Source organism: Sinocyclocheilus grahami, unplaced genomic scaffold (assembly GCF_001515645.1).
Source record: "Sinocyclocheilus grahami isolate Dianchi unplaced genomic scaffold, SAMN03320097.WGS_v1.1 scaffold480.1, whole genome shotgun sequence".
NCBI classification, from domain to species: domain Eukaryota; kingdom Metazoa; phylum Chordata; class Actinopteri; order Cypriniformes; family Cyprinidae; genus Sinocyclocheilus; species Sinocyclocheilus grahami.
In genome coordinates, this window is record NW_015505659.1 from 457,988 (window position 1) to 481,137 (window position 23,150).

A 23,150-nucleotide genomic window follows, 5' to 3' on the forward strand; every position below is an offset into this window, starting at 1 on the left:
AGCTACGAGAATACTTTTTGTATGCAAAGAAAACAAAAATAACTACTTCAACAATTCGTCTCCTCCGCATCATTTTGCATCCACCCTAGCGCCATTTTGGAGAGTATCAGCTGAACGTAAACAGCGTATGCTGTATACCGATCTCCTTGCTACATTTCTGGACCTTGATTGTGGTAATTACCTTGCTGTCTATGGAGGGTCAGAGTGCTCTCAGAATTCATCAAAAATATGATGAACGGAGGTCTTACGGGTTTGGAACGACATAATTAATGACAGAATTTTCATTTTTGGGTGAACTATCCCTTTAAAACTCAACAAGGACATTTTTTAAACCTGTAAATGGAAAATACGGTTAGATTTATTTCACTCCTGGTGCAGAGACACAAAGCAATTTCTGCTCAGGTATCATCTGTTGTCCTCTATCATTCCCTCTGTCTCTTCAATCTGTCCAATCAGCTCCTGGCCGGCGCTCCGTTCGGTACCACCCGCAGCAAGACCATCCCCAAGGAGCACCTTGCCTCCGCACAAGACCTGGACACCATCTGGTCGCTGGGGGCAAGACTATCATCTCTCGTTTTTACTACTTTACAAATATGATGTGCATATTATCTGCGGAACTTCGGGGTTTAATCGCAAATCATTTATTTTTGATGTTCAATCTGCCAGTTTGTCAACCGTTTTTGTTTTATGTCCATATTTCAGGGATATCTACAATACTCTGTGCTTTTTTACGGCTACTACAGCAATGTGCGTAAAATCGGCAGTGCCGGCTACAGACTACCCTTGGCCTATTTTCTGGTCGGGATGGCCATTTTTGCCTACAGCTTCATCACTTTGCTTAGAAAGTAATCACTACTTCAAAGACACTTTGCTTGAAATTAACCTCCGTACATTCAAATTTAAGCATTTGGTGGATGCTTTTATTTAAATCGACTTATAGCTATAGCTATATTTTCATTTCATGTCAAACTCATGGCTTTAACTAACTCATTTACGACAGGTATGGAGTTTCTGTTGAAGCTGGTTTATTAAGGATCTGGTTAACCTGTCTTTTTTTAGCAGGGTTGATGAAAGTATCTGGTAAAAAAATGATGTTGCTTTTTAACCCTTGTGCTGTGCTGAAAATCTTTTGTTTAATTTGATGTTGCTTGTAAATCTATTATTATGCTACATTATCAGCAAATCTTGGATACAGTGTTTTTGTCATCTTGTTTTTTTTTTCAATTAGCACAGGTTTTTTTTCTTTTCTTTTGGCACCTCAGTTTTTAAGTGAAAAACATTGTGTGAATAATTTTGGTACTGAGGTGCATGAGCTCAGATCAATGAGGCCTACAATCAATTAATTCCAAAAAGTTATACAAAACCTGTGCTAACTAAAAAAAAACAAGCAGATAAAAAGATTGAATCCAAGATTTAGTAATAATGTCGCATCACAAAAGAAAATCTGTAGGCAATTTTCTAGGCCTGTCATTTTCGACAGGGAATGCCATAAATGTAAAATGCCATAAATGTGTTTTGGGCAAAATGCCAAGTCAGTCAATTTTAGTCCAATATCATAACATGAACTAGCATTTCCAGACATTCTCTCTGGGTCACAATTAACAGAACACAACATAAATGCCAAGTCATTTTTCACCATGTGGTAATTTTTTCATAGTCATATTCACTAAGAAATGTATTATTGTTCTTTAGAAAAAGCTCAATTTGTGTTCCTCATTTGCTGTTGTTTTTATCAGAATGGCTAAAAACTCCCGCATGAGTTTAGCTGGCGCCTCAGACGAGAATTACACCTTCTGCTGGCGTGTCTTCTGTGCATGGGACTATCTGATTGGGAACCCAGAGGCGGCCGAGAGTAAAGGGGCGGCCATCGTCAATTGCATCAGAGTGAGTATCTTCTACATCCAACAGACCCAAATAAACAATCTGTCCTTGATTCCATTCTCAGTGATCATCCAGTTTTAATCCACTTCATCATTGCCTACACAGGAGGTTTATGTTCCACTATTAGTGCTGATTTCTCCAAGGAAAACATGTTATTTGAGTCTCATTTGTGTGATGCTAAATTCCAGATATTTCTTTGGAACATCATTAAATTTGTTCATACACGAATGTTGCACTTGTTGCATGTTTTTAAAAGTGCAAAAGTTGTGATTGCACTCAGATGGATGTGATAACCATATCAGTCAGGTCCACTAACTGGTCGAGATTTGGATTTTGCACATTGCCAGTAAATAGATATTATATTTTCTAAATATCTGTATCAGGATCAACCATGTTGGTCAATCCAAAATATTAATTTTCTTTCTTTATTTATGATGATGGTACCAAAGTACCACAATTTATTGAAGTAACAGTTACTATAATACCTGCACCTATTTGGCAGATATTATTATTATTATTAATCATAATCATATTATTAATCATATTACTTAACAATTAATTATTAATGTTTTTTGGATTTTGAAATGTATTTTGGATGCTAACCAGTGTTATTTTATCATTGAGATACTATTACAGTTTTTATTAATATTTTGAATCAGGGTTTTTTCCCCCGTATTTTCCATTTTCCTTTAAATTTGAGTAATTTAGCATAATTTAGTTTTTGTAATTGTTTGTAGTTTTTGTTTTTCATATATATACATCTATATAGTTTGTTTATTTTCGTTTTAGATATTTTATTACATCAAGTTAAAACCATTTTTTTCTTTATGGTTTTAGTTTTAGATATAACTAATAATCCTGATGCCAACTAACCAAAATGTTTTGCTTCTGTTTATTAGGAGGCCATTGTAGAAGAGCAAGAAAAGAAGAAAGACACAAGCCTGCAAGTTTTCCTCTTTATTTGAGTTTCCATTATGACCTCCACATATCCCTAAATGCTGACTAAGTGTTTTCTCCAAACTCTCTCGGAAGTGCATGTTTAACAGAACTGTGTTTTGAGGGTGGGAATGATCGTGTCAGTAAGTGACTTACAGTGATGTGCTGTTTCTCAGCGCCTGTAATGCTTCCTCAGACCGCCCTGATTTATACATCTCCTCCCCGTCCAATGCAATCACAGCAGAACATGCGAAAACGGAAAACATCCCACCGTATTTTATACAAACGGCCTTTTACTGCGGGCCGATGACTGCACCTAAATCGCCAGCAGACCTGCTCACACATTAAAGCCGATTAATACAGTATGTTGTGGGAATGCGACACCCATGCACACAGGGTTATGCTAACATTTGTACAGTATCTCTAGATAATTATAGTTAAACTTTATACTTGAATCTAACAAGACCACGACACATTTCACCCCAAAATCAAACAACTGAAAGAAGAAATAAATATGTATATTTTGCTTATTTATTTGTTTATTTTATTTATTTATTTATTTATTGCATTATGGACATTTAACAGGATTTCTGCTGGTCTTAAAAAGTCTTAATTTGCCCTTCCTCAAATTAAGGCCTTAAAAAGGTAGCAGAAAGATTTAAATTCATAAAGTCATGGCATATTGCATGCATTGCAAAAATAATAAAATAAAAATAAGCAAGTTTATGTTTGATTTTGCTTATGAAATCTTGTTTTATCTTTTAAATTAAGGTACTTTTTCAGTTTTTCTTACCTTATATTATTTTACAAAAACCATGTGATATTGAAGTGTGTACTTGTGCTTTTGTCTGTGATAAAACTTGTTCAGGCAAACTGGGAAATGAAGTGCATCAAGTCAGAAAGGAATTGTTTATTGATAATGTGCTTACAGTGTTCATCCAATGCTGAATTTTAGATCTGAAGGGGGGAGAGAACCCTGTTATGATACTAGAATTCCTCTTGAGCATGTCTTCTGCTTTTATAGTGTATATGTACAACCTCCTGAATCAGAAAGATGCTGTCAGAAAAACTTTTATTGAAGTAATCTTTTGGGGTTATTGGTCCCTGGCAATAGAAAGTGTACACATTATTCATAATGTAAATCAGAATATAATACAGTGTGGTTTTCTTATACTCAGCTCTCTATAATATTTTAGTCCGGTTGGTCAGTCGCAGCATTTTACAGATGTTACCTAGTGCTAGTTTCAGGTTGCATATCTCTTTGAACTCTCACATAAAATAATTAAGAGTGAATAATCAATAGTTAATGTCAATGGATTTGAAAGTAGCCATGTAAGCGGGTTCATGTACAGTCAGCTGTCCATCATCACTTAATAAATCTATTTCACGATGGTACAGGATCAGATGTTTGTTGGTGTATCTGACTGTGTTTCTGTCCCAACAGAGCCGTACTGATCAGTTTGCGGATTCTGGCAAACATTCTGGTGCTGCTGTCTCTGACTGGCAGCATCTACATCATCTACTTTGTGGTGGATCGCTCTCAGAAACTAGAGCAGGAGAAACCAGAGCTAACACTCTGGGAGAAGAACGAGGTACACTTTGAGTTATGTTTTTTTACACATTGTCTATAAGTGTACATGAGTACTTGACAAAATATTTTGTCTTGGGCTAGAGGTTACACAAGTTTTCTGCTCCTCCTCCTTTTTCTCATTTAATTCTTTTTTTATTATTATTATTGTGTAGCATCCCAGTTTGCCTCCTTATACTACGCCCTAAAAGTATGTACCCTTTTTGTGAAGAAAAAGTGCATAGTTTTGAGTATGTAGTAGAATAGTGTGCAAGCTCTGAGACTACTTGGTCATAATTACATCTTTAACGAAGCACTCTTTGTTACGTGCATCCTGTCACCGATAAGATATAACATGGATTTTTTATCAGGTTAGATATTTGTTAATCACTCAAACCCCTTGCTTATCTGCCATGTTTATTGTTTGTTTTTTGTTTGTAGTTCTAATTGAATCCACATCCAAAGCAGAATGGGTTGTGGGCAATATTGTGTGTAAATTGGGACACAGCGTTGTTGTTGTTGTTTTTTTTTTTGTTATTTTCTAATTATTTAATTACTATTATTTCTTCTTTTTCTGCTTCTTTTTCTTATGTCTGCCATATCCAGATATTTCATTAGGGACGATGTGTTGTATGTTAGAGAAAGATGAGTGATTTTACTGTATATGTGACCCTGGACCACAAAACCAGTCTTAAGTGTCAATTTTTGGAAATTGAGATTTATACACCATCCGAAAGCTGAATAAACAAGCTTTCCATTGATGTATGGTTTGTTAGGATATGACAATATTTGTTTGAGATACAACTATTTGAAAATCTGGAATCTGAGGGTGCAAAAAATCTAAATATTGAGAAAATCACCTTTAAAGTTGTCCAAATGAAGTTCTTAGCAATGCATATTGCTAATCAAAAATTAAGTTTTGATATATTTACGGTAGGAAATTTACAAAATATCTTCATGGAACATGATCATCTTTTCATTAAAAAAAATCAATAATTTTGACCCACACAATGTATTTTTGGCTATTGCTACAAATATATGGTTTTGTGGTCCAGGGTCACATATGTATTGGGTTTGTTCTTTAGGTGAGTGTGGTTGTGTCCCTCATCACAATGATTGCTCCTTCAGCCTTTGAGTTAGTGGCTCAGCTGGAAATGTACCACCCCAGAACGAGTCTCCGCTTCCAGCTTGCCAGGTCTGAAAATTACTCTTTGAACACTCTTGTTGCTCTAGTTTGGCTCTACCTTTTTATATTTTGTTTGTCAAAAGAGAAATATGCCTTTTGTTTAGAGTTCTGGTGTTGTACCTTGGAAACCTCTACAGTTTGATTATTGCCCTCCTGGATAAAGTCAACAGCATGAGCTCTGCTGTGAGTCACAGTTACATTCTTATTGCATTCTCAACCTTTTCTCTATGTCTACATGATTAATCAATACAATTGAAATCTTAATTTGTGTGCACTCACAATATCAAGAAAATGTTGTGCTTTTGTAAAATACAGAAAACAAACAGGATGCGCTTGTTGCCTCGGTCTTGAGCAGGAGCGCTTCACAAAAATGAACCGAAAATCTGCTAATATTTTCCTTACAAACATAATGAATACATCTATGGAAAACTTTAAATGACTACAAAACAATTTCAATTCAAAACAAAAACTATTTTATTATGTAATTATAACAAGATAACAAGATGCATTTCTTTCTAAAGGCGCGTCCAATGATGAGATGGCGAGTCAGGATCATCAATTTCATCTTTGCGACACTGACTCAGAAAACACTAGTTTATTAAATGATGTTTTATTAACAAGATTTGGGAGGACAGCATCAGATACTTAGCCTAATTAACACAGGTGGAGCACACCCAAGTTAATCAACACCATGATATAAATACAGCTGACTTACCTCTATCCATTGACGGTTTATCAGCATCTTGGTTCGCTCGTCTACAACCATGTCGCAAAAACAAACCTCCACGTCTGAAGACGAATCCAACTCTCCTCCGGTCCCATCGTCGCAACCAGCCGGCCCTAAGACCACTCCTCCTCGGCGTAGCACCGCAATCGAGCCCCAGGCCCCATCTTGCGGATGCAGTACGGCTCGAGCAGCCACTCGCCTCTCAAGATGCCTAGGCCTACCCTCGCCACCTCCGGCGAGAACCCCAGTCGACTCCCCGGCGTCCTCCTATCGCTCGGCCAGGCCAACAATTCCACTTATAGGAAAGTGGACCGTGTCGAGTCTGAGGCAAGCGCTGACCAAATCCGACGTCCAACCTTCACGCAAGTTAAACAAAGCAGAATTATATGACTTGTACACAAATCTGCATCTAACTAACCTCTCTCCCGAGTCCACCCCAACCCCAAAGAAGGGCAAAAGGCAAGACAAACCTCCAGATATGCCTCACCGGACTCCACCGTCTTCCTCTCGCGCAAGGCCCAGCTCTCCGCGATTATCAAGCCGCGGTGTCAGGGCGTCAACAAGTCTGGGCCGCGCCCCGGATCCCGCCACCACAAGGGTGCATGTGACATCGGCAGCTCAGCCTTGCACCGCGGCTTCTACTCCAACAACGCCGGGGCCCGTAGCTCAAGCAAGCACTCCGCCGCCAATCACAGCCCTGCCGCACGCCACTTTCGGCTCAGACCTCACAGCCCAAGCAAGCGCTTGGCCGCACTGGCTATCGAACACAGCCCCGCCGCCCACCACCTTCAATTCGGGGACCGCAGCCCAAGCAGGCGTTTGGCCGCACTGGCCATCACACACAGCCCCGCCGCCCGCCCCTTCCAGCTCGGAGCCCGCGGCCCAAGCAAGTGCTTGGCCGTACTGGCCGTCACACACAGCCCCGCGGCCCACCCCTTCCAGCTCGGGGCCCGCTGCCCAAGCAAGCGCTTGGCCGTACTCGCTGGCAAAACACAGCCCCGCCCCCAGTCCCCTTCAACTCTCTCCTCCAAGCGAAATCAAAAATACCCGCTCTTCACTGCTAAACAAATGCCCGCCCCATCAAACGCCGTCGCCTCTGAACCTCCCCAAGTGGCTCACAACATCAGAGCGCAGATATTAGCAGGTGCGGACGTCAATCTGTCTTCTCTTCTTTCCCTCCTGCCCACTTCCGACTCAAACTGTCAAATAGACTGCGGGGATTTCTTTTTCTGAGTTCACCATTGCATTTAGTCGGTTCACCGAGATAATCTTTACAGCCTTCCCCCACAGGCGACGCGAACTCAATGATTATCTGTCAATTATAGCCGAACTCGCATTTTCCTACGGGGGGAGCCATTTTCACACGTACCACAAGCTTTTTTCTGCAAAATGTGCAGTACGAGTCGCCCAATGGAACCAGTGCCCTTACTGGGGGGCACTCAATCCAGATCTCCACAGCCGGGTATTTTTAGGCTGCAGGAACATTTCTTGTGCGGTTTGTAGGTCAGTCGCTCACTCCACCATGACTTGCCCACAAATCAACCCCTCTATACCCTCATGCCCCCATACTTCCTCTGTGAAATCCACCAGCTACGTCCCAAGATCCGCAAATACTGCAAACTCGGGTCCCAAATAACCAGCCCCATCAGAAGCAGATAACAGGCAGCCATGCATCTCATTTAACAATGGTAGATGCATCAGACAGCGCTGCCGGATTCTACACATCTGCAGTTTCTGTGGCAGAGCTCACGCCCGCATCGTCTGCCCAGTGTTTAAAGCTGTGAATAAAAAATCTAAAAATTACCTATCGACTCCCGTGAATATTTCACGCCTGACCATCGAACTCCGTCTTACGTTCGGAGAGGCTTACCGTTTCGATGCTGTGAGTATTGAGCTCCCGTCGGACGTCGGCAAGAGTCTCCCGGCCACATAACTTTACTTTTCCGTTCGACGGTTGGCGAGGCTTAGCCGTCCGACGCCATGAGTCTCGACCTCCTGCCGAACGCTGTCAGAACCCTCTCAGCTAAACCTCACGTCTTTTCCCCCCGCCTGGCGAGGCTTACCCGTTCGATGTTCTGAGTCTGATACCCTATCGGATGCTGCAAGAGCCCTCCCAGTCGAGTTTTCCTTTTCTCTCTCCCCGCCCGGCGAGGCTTACCCGTCTGATGCAGCGAGTCTTGATCTCCCGTCAGATGTCGGCGAGAGTACTCCCGGTTGGGCTTCTATACTTGCCGTCCGCAAGCAAGACTTATCCATCCGATGCCGTGAGTCTTGATCTCCCGTCAGATGTCGGCGAGAGTACTCCCGGTTGGGCTTCTATACTTGCCGTCCGCAAGCAAGACTTATCCATCCGATGCCGTGAGTCTTGATCTCCCGTCGGGTGTTGCAAGATTCCTCCTTGCCGGATGGCCCAAAGTCTTTTTATCTGCCAAACCGAGAGGACCCACACGTCCGTCGTCCTGAGTCTTAATTTCCAGTCGGAGGCTTCATGGACCCTCTCGGTCAGCCATTTTGCCCTCTGCCCACTGATTAGCAGGGGCCTATCAGCCAGTAGGGCCCGTACGCTGACACCGCGAGCTATTCCAGTCGAGGCAACTTGGGCCCTCCTGGTAGGGCTATACAATCACGCTGCTCCTCCCTCATCAGCCGGTAGGGCTCACCCGTTCCAACGATGTGAGCTTCCGTTGAGCATCGGCTCGAGCCCTCCCGACCGGGTGCCCCAAACCACGTAGTCCAATGCCAACAGCCGGTAGGGCCTACCCTCCCATCGCTTAAGTCGCTCTCACCTGAGTACGTAGGCTCTTTCGGTTTGCCAACCAGGCGACTTCTCAAAACATCAGCCCCTGCCAGTTCTCAGTGCTTATTTTGAGGGGGTTCTCAGTCTGGCGGCTGTCCTTTGCTCAATTGCTTTTTTGGGGGTACTCTAGGTTCGGGCCATTCCCGGGCTCGGAGCCCTTCCCCGGACAGCACGCCAAATATGCATTACCATACTTCAGCTAATTATATGTAAGCGTGAACTCGTGAAATGATGTTTTATTAACAAGGTTCGGGAGGAGCGTGTCAGATACTTAGCCTGATTAACACAGGTGGAGCACACCCAAGTTAATCAACACCATGATATAAATACAGTTGACTTACCTCTATCCATTGACGGTTTATCAGCATCCCTCCGCCGCCCCATCTCCTCACTTCGAGTTCATACTACACTTATAAGGGGGGGGGAGGGGGTACTCTAGGTTCGGGCCATTCCCGAGCTCGGAGCCCTTCCCCGGACAGCACGCCATATATGCATTACCATACTTCAGCTAATTATATGTAAGCGTGAACTTGTAGCGTGAACCTTACTATTTCCCCCCAACATATACATGGTAACTTTTGCGGCAAGCCTATTTAGTGCGCTCACGCGTTGGTGTGCGCCATGGTCACGAAAACTCATCATCTTCATGCATTAAGCATTGTGGTTTAAAAACAAGTGATTGAAACGCAAAAAACAGCACTACATGTGCAAGCTGTCTGTTTCTGAGCATGATTTCTGCAATTAGGTCGGATCATATTCACACCTTAAACGAACCATACCAGAGTTTGTTTGGAAGCGGACCGAGACCACTTCTTCAGCTGGGTCTCGGTATGGTTGTTTGGTCCGCACCCGAGTGCGATTGCTGTATTCACACCTGCCCAAAAGATCCACACCAAGAGGGGAAACGAACTTGAGTTCGATTCAGTCGAACCAAACAAGACAGGTGTGAATACACCCTTAATTTCACAGTGAAATATTAGAATAGTAATGTTTATTTTGTCTAATATTTTACATAATAATAATAAGTATTGTTATGATTATTATTATTATTATTATTTTATAGTGATATTGATATTTAATCACAATTTTTTGGCCAAATTGTGCAGTACTTTACACAGTACAAACAAGCACGTTTTATCACATTCACAATTTTATCAGAAATTTTTTTTGAAAAAATGAAATGTTCTTTTCCCAAATTGAGCAGCCCTATTTTTTTCTGATGTATTACTCAGCTGAAAATATATAAAATGTTTGAATGAATTAATGAAATCAGAACATTTATTTAACAACCATCAATAGATATTTGTGCAGTGAAAATATTCAGATTTTTGCCATCATTTAGTTAGGAAATTTACTTTATTTTTGTAAAAAAAAAAAATTACATATAACATAAACAAGCAAACAAACCATACATGTTTTGAATAATTTCAGATCACTGGGGGTCCAGGAAACCTGTCTGACTCAACATCATACCTTGCGACGATTTCCCAGCCTACTGAGGACAACCTGTCCACCATCGTCCCGGATGTCACAGAGCGGCAGAACAGCACACTGACCATGACTCTCCTGGACCTCAACAACAGTATGACCACCATCAAGAGCACCACATCCTCCGCACAACCGATGAGAATGCAGTCTCTGCTAAACCAGACTGTCCTTTATGAGTACAACACCAGATCACAGCAGGACCCCTGCTGGGAAACATATGTCGGCCAGGTACTCGCTCACATCAAAATCATTGCTCTCTGATCCAGATTTAGCTTCTCAGGGCTTCCTGGTTTCCACACCTGACTGGAGGATAGGAATGAACCCTTCATAGGTGCTAGCTAGAATTATCACTTAGCACATTTGTTGACTCACTGCTGACGTTACCAGTTGGCAGAGCCTTCTGCTTGGTCTTGAAAATGAAACTTGAAAGCAAAAACTTTTAAATCTCTAAAATGTACTTTAATTCTGGTTTTTATTTGGCATAATGCATCATTGTTATACCAAGTAAACAAAATGTTTTCATAATGCTTGATTCAATCAATTCCTGATATATAGAATAAAGTTCCTCCCTACATTTTTTCTCAATGTCTTGAAAATATGGCCAAGCAAAATTAAGCTCTCAAAAATATATCTCACAAATGCACACTAACATTCAAAAGGTAGGGGGTCGGTAAGATTTATAAATGTTTTATTTTACAGTAATATTGTGAAATATTATTACAATTTAAAATAACTATTTTCTATTTGAATATATTGTAAAATGTAATTTATTTCTGTGATGCAAAGCTGAATTTTCAGCATCTTTACTCCACTTTTCACTGTCACATGATCCTTCAGAAATCATTCTAATATTCTGATTTGTTTATTGTCATGAATGTTGAAAACAGTTGTGCTGCTTAATATTTTAGTGGAAACTGTGATACATTTTATAGTATCATTTAATGAATAGACAGTTCAAAAGATGTTTATTTGAAATAGTAATCCCTTGTGTGTTTTAATCATTTATATAAATGGATTTACTGTCACTTTAGATTAGTTTAATATTTACTTGCTAAATAAAAGTATTAATTAATTTCCAAAAATTATATTTTACTTCCAACACCCCCTAAAAAAACAATTCCTTAAATATGACACAATATATAATATAGTAAAAATAAATAATTAATAAATATAAATAAATAAATAGATAAAAGTATTTCTCAAGTAATTCTGAAAAGCTTTTCTTAGAACTAATACCACTTTTCTGAGCCACTTTTTCCAATTATTTTTAACTGTGGGTATTGGTAGAAATGCTAGCAGACATGCTTGGCATCCTTTAACCACTATGACACAATCTTGCCTTCAAGTGAACTAATGAAATATCTCAATTCCAAGCTACACTGTTATTTATTAAAGGCATTATTGTGACAAACAGTGTAAGAATGTTTCCCTCTAGAAGAGAGGAATATGGATTGGACACGTGGCTTGAAATATCCAGCCCGGCTTTTATTTAATGAAACTGCTGTCAGCACTGACTTTCTCTTGGTTTCAATCCAATGGACTGATTGAGAGTCCTGCTTGGTGATTGATACTGATGGTCTGCGGAGGGGTAAAATTGCACCCTGCACAAGGAAGGTGAATGCAGACTGTTTGTTTTGTTTATCTTATTTACAGGAGATGTTAAAGCTCTCCATCATTGATATGATCTTCACGGTGGCAAGTATCCTGCTTATTGATTTCATCCGGGGACTGGTGGTTCGATACTTGAGTGACTGCTGCTGTTGGGACTTGGAGAGCAAGTTTGTAAGTCGGTTGCACTTTCAAAGGTTTTTCAAGTAGATAAATGAGCGATAGATAGCCCTGCCTGGAATCTGCACCTGTTGAAAACATTGGTCACATTTTCAAACACCACCAAAAACTGTGTAGGTCTCCACTTGGGTCACATATTTTTTACATATTTAACAAGTTTAACACATTTAAAGCAATGCTCCAGGTTCAATACAAGTTAACGATAAGGTGTGTAACATCTGTGCAAAGCCAAACAGAATAGCACAATATTTTCAAACAGGTTTCACAGACTATTGGGCATTAGTTGATCAAATGCTTCTGTATCTGCTCAGTCAATTAAGTTGAGACAGGAATACAGGATGAAGTATTTTAATATTGAAAATATTACACACATCACTTTTAAGCATTTCATCAGCATCTGTGATGTGCTTTTGATTACCACTGGAATATAATTGTTCCTTAAAAAACTAACAAACCTCAGTATCATAAACTGCAGAAAATAATGTGTGCTAATCATATCCTACTGATATGATTAAAAACATTGTCAATAGAAGTGAATTTTTGAAGTTGTCATTTTTGTTCTAGATTCTGATTTTTCTGTAACAGGGATTCCCAAACATTTTTTTTATCAGCCGAATCCCTTTGACCTCAAATATTTATTTGAAGTACTTCCTGAAATTTGACATGAATATTTAAGTAATTTAACAACACATTTGCATATTCACGGTTCTCTAATTTTGATTAAGGGTCACATGACATAACCATAAAAATGAAAAAAATATATATACTGTATATACTGTATATATATATATTTTTAGTAAGATTCATTGTCATTTATTTAAATGCTTTATTTATTTTAATTTTACATTTTAAGATGTTTTTAATTATTAACATTTCATCAGCTTGTGAAGCAAACCCCAGTTTGGGAAACCCTCTTCTATACCATGCCTTTATAAATTCCCTTTTTAATTAAATTAAATTCCCTTTCCAGCCAGAATATGGTGAATTTAAAATTGCAGAAAATGTTCTTCATCTGATATACAACCAAGGAATGATATGGTAAGTGAGTGATGATTCATCATTTATCAATACATTGTCTAAGATATGATCATCAGTATAAAAGGAAATGTATCACAATCTTTTTTTTTTTACATTTACTGTGACTGCTTTTTATCTCTAATACACATTCCTAATTTAAAATACTATCTCTCTCTGTGTTAATCGTTATTATTATATATGAGCTTTCCTATCTATATCTACTATAAACTCTCCTGTTCCTGAGGTGCTCTTTACACAGGTCCTCAATGCTCCATTGCCCTCCAGCTTCAGACTGTAATCACACAATAATGACTTGTCTGAAGCTATAGGTGCACAAGCAAAACTCCTTTAAGATGGGAAATAAATCTTCCCGGTCTCTTTGTCTCTCCCTGTAGGATGGGAGCGTTCTTTTCACCCTGTCTGCCCGCCTTTAACGTCCTGAAGCTTGTCGGCTTGATGTACCTGCGGAGCTGGGCTGTGCTGACCTGTAATGTTCCCCATCAGCAGGTCTTTAGGGCCTCCAGGTCAGTGAGGCAGAATTCGGTCATTAGAGGTTATACATTCATTTAGAACGAATCTGAGGTCAGTGCTGCACTGTTCCAGTAGCACCAATCTAATGATTTGATATGAGAACTCAGGCAGTTTGGTTTATTAGTGGAGCTGAGCTTGGATAATCTGCCATCATTTGCTTATAATAAAACCATTACAAATACTGGTTTCATTAATCCTGGGACCAACTGAGCAGGTTGATGCAAGTATTTTTAGTTTTTTTTTTTTAAATAAAGATGTGTGGAATTTGGCTGAACATTACTCATTCTTTCTGTCTTGTAATAATTATACAAACTTTTTTAAATAATATTCATCCCTAGCGCTAAATTATTGAGTTCAGTCTCAAAAAATGCATTTAAATCCTTAGTAATCACAAAATAAATGGAAATCATGAAAATAATATAAATGTATTGTTTATATCCTCATTTCAGATCAAATGTAAAGTTAATTATAAATCAATTTCATGATTTTATTTAAATATTAAAATTCCTTTTAATGTAACATTTCTATATTATATATTCCTTCGAATATTAAATATTTAATTGTCCTCATATTTCCAGGTTTTGTGATTATTTGTAATAATTAGTATAACTGCTTCAAGATAATTCCACACATTTGTAGAAATGTAAAAATGTCTTCATTAAAAAAAAATTTAAATACTTAATTGCTTAATTTCATATTGGGCCCAAAGTGGTTTAGTCTTTTTTTTCTGTACTGAAGTAAGTATTTTTCATAATTAGTGGTGCTTTCTAAGGTAAGTTAGGGATTTGAACGAACCCCTAAACCAAAGTGTAAGTAAGTAATCAGTGGATGTGAATAATCAACGTATAATAATCCGATATCCAGAATACTAAAACTGCACACATTATGATAGATAGGTGTATTTAAAATACTGAAGGAGCTTGTTTGATTCATTTTAATCATCAGATCTCTTTTAATATTTAATGTTTGCAGTTGACATTTATTATTCAGTGTTTGTAAGTTGCAGCTCTTGGCCTTTGATGTTTTCCTATATTTGACACTGCACACTTTTGTAGGCAGTGAGAGGCAGCCTGATTTAAATACTTAATTGCTTAATTTCAAATTGGGCCCAAAGTGGTTTAGTCTTTTTTTTTCTGTACTGAAGTAAGTATTTTTCATAATTAGTGGTGCTTTCTAAGGTAAGTTAGGGATTTGAACGAACCCCTAAACCAAAGTGTAAGTAAGTAATCAGTGGATGTGAATAATCAACGTATAATAATCCGATATCCAGAATACTAAAACTGCACACATTATGATAGATAGGTGTATTTAAAATACTGAAGGAGCTTGTTTGATTCATTTTAATCATCAGATCTCTTTTAATATTTAATGTTTGCAGTTGACATTTATTATTCAGTGTTTGTAAGTTGCAGCTCTTGGCCTTTGATGTTTTCCTATATTTGACACTGCACACTTTTGTAGGCAGTGAGAGGCAGCCTGCCAAAACCGCTTGACAGAGCTGACATCAACACTAAAGCACAAGATCACTTTAAATGAAGCACTGACAGTGGTGGAAAGGAATCTATAAATAGATATATTCAGCATTTCTACATTTGCACTACAAGGCTTGCACAGATACCATATTTTGAAGCATGATCAATTTTTGTCCTGTTTGTTTACATTCACTTAAAACTGTGTTGACATTAATACCTCACTCAGCAAGGCGCGTTAGGCTGTTGTAGTTTTGGATAATATATGCATATTAATCTAAATGTAAACATCAAATACATTCTGATTAGCTGGTGAACTGTTGCATTTTACATTCAGTTTGGACAACAATAAAAATTGCTTATTCTTACAATTGTATAGCATTGCAAATGGTTAGTGAACAGAGTTAGTCGAATCGACCCTTAACCTAAACCGAGTTTAGCAGGCTTTTGTCAAATCCAGGTATGTTTAGATTAAATTACAACAAATAACTGTTATTTCTACATCTTTCTTACTTAAAAACATCCCCAGCGTACATGTTTCCTTTGCTGGAAAACAATGAGGAGTGTAAATTCCTCTGACAAGAGCTGCAATGTGAAACAATTTTGCTTTTTACGAGCTGTGAGATTAATTTGAAGTCAGCCAGCATTCAGTGTATGGCTCAGGGACTCTCTGAACGCAACACTTTTGCTCTCTGCTTGACTGAATTCAAATCCCTCTCGTTTTCCAGTGTGGTGAGTACAGAGATAACAGTGGATACTTCAGTGTGACAAGCGACTGGGTTGGTCAAAGCATCAGTCTCACTCTCCTTTTAAGATTTATGTAATTGCATCTTCATAGCTTTATCAGTCAGTCGCAGATGTGAGGCGAAACATTGCCGTGTAGTCTAAGCGTATTTCATCTTCAGTGCTGTGTTTTATAAATGATAAAAAGGAATCATCCCACTGCAGGCGGGGAGTGTGTAACTTATCAGATATGATTAGTTTCATTGTCTACCTGAGTGAATTCAAAGTATATAACGGTTTTTAATTGAAATTTATTTTATTCCCCAGATCAAATAATTTCTATCTGGCGATGCTTCTCTTCATGCTTTTCCTGTGTATGTTACCGACCATTTTTGCCATCGTAAAGTACCGGCCGTCTCAGTACTGTGGACCGTTCAGGTAAATAAAACTGTCCTCTTTGGGGCTGCATTTAAATCTAATCTCATTTAAGGTGATGTGTATTATTTTTTTGGATGTTGAAATACTTTCTCGTATCCCGGAAATAAGTGGAGACACCTATAAGTAAGCCATCTGCGGTTGACTACCCTTCAAAGTGTTAAAGCATTACTCTGAATCGCGAATAGGGCAACAAAGCGATACTGACTGAAACATTGGTTTGAGTTTGGGATGAGATTAAATTGCAGATGCAGGGAGTGTTTGGTAGCTTTTTTGTAAATTATCACTATTTTAGCAATTTTGTTTGGTGGCACTAATGGAAATGCAAAGAAACCAAACAGTATACACTACATGCTACAAACAAACTACTGCAATATACTATAGTTGTGTGTAGAAATATATATACAGTGGGTACGGAAAGTATTCAGACCCCCTTAAATGTTTCACTCTTTGTTATATTGCAGCCATTTGCTAAAATCATTTAAGTTATTTTTTTTTCCTCATTAATGTACACACAGCACCCCATATTGACAGAAAAACACAGAATTGTTGACATTTTTGCAGATTTATTAAAAATGCATTATTATTATTTTTCAGCTATTTGCCAAGGCAACTTTTTACATTTTCATTTAGTTTAACTTTATGCACTAAAATAACTGTAACTGAAAATACAAAAATAATTAATTAATACTATAGTATCTCAGTTATATTAAAGCAATTAATAACAATTGCTTACAGTCAACTGATCATGTGCAAAATAAATCCATGTGATCAGACTCGTATCACCCTCTAGAGGTTTATTTACTGCCTAGTAAACTGTAGGTTATCTTACTAACTACACAGCTACGTTCAAAATAAATGAATAAATGCACATAAAATTTATTTGAGTTGAAATTAATTTAAGATGTGACCAGAACCAATATGTAGAAAATAATTTGCCTGCTTCAAACAGTTTAGCATCACTTCTACAAAAATATTGCATTACAAAATGATTTACCATTCAGAATCAAATATTAGCGCAGTATAAGAATTGTTTAAAATTTGCATTAAAGTATGCAGCTGCATTTCTTCGCATTTCCTCTGCTGCTCTGTAGTGGCCAGGAGAAGATTTACGACATAATTTCCGAAACCATCGCCAATGACTTTCCGCTGTGGTTCAGTAAAGTGATGAGTTACGTCACCAGTCCTGTGGTGGTGCTGCCTGCTCTGCTGCTACTCTTGTAAGTAGGTTTACTTCCCTCTACACTGGCCTTAATTACCACTGAGAAAAAAGCTAGAAAAAGGCAGTCTTACCAACAACAAACAGACGTTGGCTTGACAAAGTTTTATCTGAAAGATTAGCTTCTTCTTAGAATGTTCTGTGTGGTTATGCATGGCTACTAAGGTGTTTTAGGAGATCTCAAAAGTCTCTTTTATTCACCAAGGCTGCGTTTATTTGATCAAAAATAGAGTAAAAAGAGAAATATTGTCAAATATTATTCGAATTTAAAATAACTGTCTTCTACTGCAATATATTTTAAAATGTAATTTATTCCTGTGACGCAAAGCTGATTTTTCAGCATCATCACTCCAGTCTTCACTGTCACATAATTCTTCAAAAATCATTTTTATATACAGTACTGTGCAAAAGTCTTAGGCCACTAGTATTTTCACCAGCTAAAAATGGTTTAAAGTCAGTTATATCTATCTTTTGCTGTAGTGTTTCAGTACAAAATATCAGTTTACATTTCCAAACATTCATTTGCAGGTAGGTCTCTTGAAGCATCTTGGAGATGTTGGCAGTTTGTCTCAGTTTGTTCTGTTTCTTCATGTCATTACAGACAGACTGATGATGATCAGACAACTATAAAAAAAATACTGACCCCCAACTGTCTTCTACTGCAATATATTTTAAAATATAAAATATTTATTTTATATTTTAAATAAATAAAATATAAAAAATATTTTATCCCCCCCAACAATAAGTGGGATATATGGTAATGTAGGTGTTTTTCATAGTGTGCTGTAGGAAAAACACAGGTTGATTCAGGAAGAGCATAGCTTCATTGCTGCTGAGTTTGGAGGATGTAGACTGAAAACTTTAGGATTTACATTTACAAGTTTTTGGCCTATGGTTGGAGAGTTAGAAAAAGTCCTTACCCCTGTATGTAGGCTACAACATCAGTATGTTGGTTCTGTCAAGCCAACATAATTCGACCAGGCGAGCAGGACACATGCCTTCAGTTACTCAACCTTGTGCTGTTAGTACTGTGCAAAAGTCTTAGGCCACTAGTATTTTCACCAGCTAAAAATGGTTTAAAGTCAGTTATATCTATCTTTTGCTGTAGTGTTTCAGTACAAAATATCAGTTTACATTTCCAAACATTCATTTGCAGGTAGGTCTCTTGAAGCATCTTGGAGATGTTGGCAGTTTGTCTCAGTTTGTTCTGTTTCTTCATGTCATTACAGACAGACTGATGATGATCAGACAACTATAAAAAAAATACTGACCCCCCCCCTCCCCAACAATAAGTGGGATATATGGTAATGTAGGTGTTTTTCATAGTGTGCTGTAGGAAAAACACAGGTTGATTCAGGAAGAGCATAGCTTCATTGCTGCTGAGTTTGGAGGATGTAGACTGAAAACTTTAGGATTTACATTTACAAGTTTTTGGCCTATGGTTGGAGAGTTAGAAAAAGTCCTTACCCCTGTATGTAGGCTACAACATCAGTATGTTGGTTCTGTCAAGCCAACATAATTCGACCAGGCGAGCAGGACACATGCCTTCAGTTACTCAACCTTGTGCTGTTCGTCACTGTCTCTTTCAGCATGCTGATCTACTACCTCCAGGCCATCGCTAGATCACTCAAAGTCACCAACAGCCAGCTGAGACTGCAGCTGCAGACCGTAAGCACTCGAAACTGAATATCATCATGATGTATTTCAGTTCATTTAACAGATCCGTGATTTACAATAAGGAACCCGAGCGAAACAGGATGAGGTCTTTGGATTTCATATAATCTAATTTCTCCAGCAGTTTATTTTATAACGCTAATTAAATCTCCTGTTGCAGGAGAGGACAGACGACAAGAAGAAAGTATTTCAGTTAGCTGCAGGTACTTTGTCTATAAACTATCTTCATTACGAATACAAGAGAACATTTCGGGCCCATTTCAGCCTGCTGAGCAGTAACGGCCAAAGTTATGTAGGGGAGAGCGGGGCACAAAGTATAAGGTTCAGAGTATAATTTTTTTATCCACAGTAACTTCACACTTGTCTAGTACAAATATGTTGCTTTGTTTCATAATTACAGTGTATACGTTTTTCTTTATTTACCCTCAAAAATTGGAAGTGAAATGTGACAACATGCCCCATAGGTGGGGTACATTGTAACAGCTGAGGGGCACTTGTAAGATGACCATATGTGACAGCTTAAAATGCTATTTGATCGCATGAAAAAAATATACAAGACAAACTAAAATATTTTGTCAATAAAATAAAATAATTATTTATTTCAAATAAAATAATGGCGTTTTTTAAGAATAAAAAATAATCTGATTTTGGAGTTTGACAATGAACACATTGCAACCATGCTTGGGACAGCCCACATAAACGAGCCAAAATGCTTTACATGTCTTGAAATAATAATTTCTTAACATTAAACATTGACTGTTATTATTTATTCACCTGTTTCTCATCGTTTATCATTAAAATGTATTACAGTAAATAGTCTGAATTACATCGCTAATGTCATAGAATAGCACGGAAGGGCACATTGTAACACAGTGTTACAATGTGCCCCATCTGCACAACTGTAATTTAAAACCGGTTACTGTCTTCTTACAGTTAGCGAAGCATTTAAAAATCTAAACTGATATATAACAGATTGGAGATTAAAGGGGTCATATGATGCTATTTTAAAGATGATTAATTTGTGTATTTGGTGTAACAGAATATGTTGACATGATTTAATGTTCAAAAAACACATTATTTTTCAAATAATGTACATTATTGTAGGTCCTCTATGCCCCGCCTCTCTCAAACACGTCGTTTTCAACAAAGCCCCCTCCTTTGACAAGCGCAGTCTGCTCTGATTGGCCAGCTGACCCAGCGCATTGTGATTGGCCTAACACCGCAAGCACTCGTCGGAAATGTAACGCCCCTTACCATAATCGCGAGCTTCAGCTTTCAAAGTAAATATCAGTTCAAGCCTGAAAGGGCAACAAAGTCGCGTGACAGACACAGTGATGATGCAGTGCACAAGCCACGGTTAAGACAGCTGACGTGCTATGATTTCTGACAGGCAGTTCACTCTCCTGTGATGTGACCCTGTTCCCCTCACACACACACACACGACGCGTTACTCTGCGCTGCGCAAAACTCCGCATTTGAACAGTCAATAGCAAATACTTAAACTAATAACAAAATATACTTAGTCGCTGATTCAGAAGCGCCAGATTGTCATAGGAAAGACAGAATTTACCCTTTGTTTTTTTGTTTTTGTTTTTTTTAAATAGCCTTTGTGCACAGCCAGCCTTGTACTCTTCTAGGTTCAAAAAACTGTAGTCCATAAAATACGTTGCACAAATTCGAACATCTGGGTTGTGCTGTTCTGTTGTAAATAAATCTTAACCAATGATTCCTAATTGCAACTACTTTCGGAAGGCCAAATAAAGTGCTTTTGCTTTCGCACAGATACACACAGCGTCTCCCTGACATGGCTGCATTAACACTAACTGCTGTTCCTGAAACCACGCCTTCTTTCTTTGCGTGTGACTTGAATTGTTTATGTGCATTACTGTAAATGTGCATTTTTAATTAATTTATTTATTAAACTTAGGGACAAGTCAAATAATCCTCTCTTTCTATACTTTTCTGCATTTGATGTTATACTTATATTATACTTGGCACTGTATGTCTCATGAAGCATTGACTTTGAATACATTGCTTGTGATGTTTTTTCTTTGTAGGTCGTTTTGGATAAAAGTGTTTGCTAAAATAATAAATGTAAATGTAGATGCTGTTCAAAGAGCTTCACTTAAAAAACGAACTTAAATATCTATCTGTATCTGTACCTTTATATATATTGCTCTAATTTTGGTGCACTTTTTTTAATCTAGATAATGTTGATATGGTAACTAGTAAATGCTGTAAATTTGGTTATGCTAGCATGTGTGGAAATATTTAAACCACATGCGTTACAACTTACCCCGCGTTACTTTGTGCCAAGCGCTCCCCTACTCACAATATATAACGTCATAAGCCAATATCAGCTTGTCACCAGTTGGCTGGACATTTGGGTGAGTAAATGTGTGATTTACAGCGCGTCTGCAGGCACCTGAGGGCAGCGATAAAAAGCCGGAGCAAGAGAGCGACATTACTAGTATGGAGTCGTCCGCCCGCTCAGCCTCTCCTCAGCGCCGCAACGGTAGCGTCGCCAACTTCGAATCTCCCGTCCGCATCGGCAACAGCATCCGAACCATAACGCAGTCGGCTTCACGGTTGGACATCCCTAGAGCCGCCGGAGCGACTCGGAGCCCTTCTGTTCCCGTGCGGCAGAAACACAAAGCAGAGCCTGTGGCCAGTAGGTCTGTGCTGATCTGTGGCTTTATATTTCACTGCTGCTTAGCTTCCATACATCTGCAGTTCATGAAGCTAGCTTCACTGCCCTCCATTTCTGCCCATGTAGTGCTTTCAGAATGTACAGCAACCCCTCAGTTCCTCAAAGACAAGTACGACGAGTGGAGTACATACCCATCAGGTTTGGTATATTCATGAAGTTTGGTTATGAAAAAACATAATTCTGCAATTTCGTTTTTACCTATGAGGGTAATCTATTAAAGCAGTGTTCCAGTATTCAATACAAATGAAGCTCTATCAACAGCATGTAGATTACTGCAGAAAATAATATCAGTCCTAATTTTTTTAAAGGTAAAAATAACGATTGCAGTTGTGTTGTAACTAAAATTCAAATTATTAAAATATTTTTGTAAATTGAAATGGAGCTGAAACAAATTATAAATATTGAATAAAAACTAACATTTCTCAAACTAAAATAAAGCGCTAAAAAAAACATTAAAAATAATAAAAATGACACAATCACATAACAAAATTATTAACATTTAAATACTGAAGAAAAATAAATGCTAATTCAAAAAAATACTATAATAGTATATAAATAATACTAAAATAAAACTGGATTACAGTAAGGTGGGTAAAGTAAAATACTACACTTGAAACACTTTCAAAAGCACAGCCACTATATTTAAACATGATAGGTTTTGACATAATGTAAGACTAGTGTGACAGAAGCACTTGCTGATGCTGTGTCGGTGTAAAATAAGGTATCCAAATATTTAATTTGTCATACCGTGTGACTTCAGCTTGATATGCATAAGGATGCATAAAGCAAACTGCACTGCAGGAATTATGTCAGTAAATCATAACCAGAAGTTCATCCACTTAGAAAATTTGTCCCATCTCAAAAAGTATAATTTAGACTGCTTTACTGACCAAACAAAAAACTGCAGTAAACACTTTCTGAATAATTAATGTTAAGTGCTTTAACAAAATACAAACTTTATATTTCTGCTTTTAAACCCTTTAGAACACTGGCTTGCTTGAC

The 23,150-nt window shown here is 38.1% G+C and overlaps 1 protein-coding gene across 1 annotated transcript; it reads left to right on the forward strand.

Moving 5' to 3' along the window:
- The first annotated feature begins 339 nt into the window (after positions 1–339).
- LOC107553743 (transmembrane channel-like protein 3) lies at positions 340–22,326 on the forward strand. The gene is made up of 18 exons (XM_016236057.1): positions 340–351; positions 457–555; positions 703–845; positions 1,737–1,884; positions 2,781–2,824; positions 4,262–4,409; positions 5,470–5,579; positions 5,675–5,753; positions 10,526–10,810; positions 12,236–12,364; positions 13,341–13,408; positions 13,783–13,911; positions 16,438–16,548; positions 17,640–17,765; positions 19,354–19,432; positions 19,599–19,641; positions 21,849–22,113; positions 22,215–22,326. Exons 1-18 carry the CDS (start codon positions 340–342, stop codon positions 22,324–22,326), a joined length of 2,130 nt encoding a protein of 709 aa, XP_016091543.1.
- Positions 22,327–23,150: the final 824 nt, after the last annotated feature.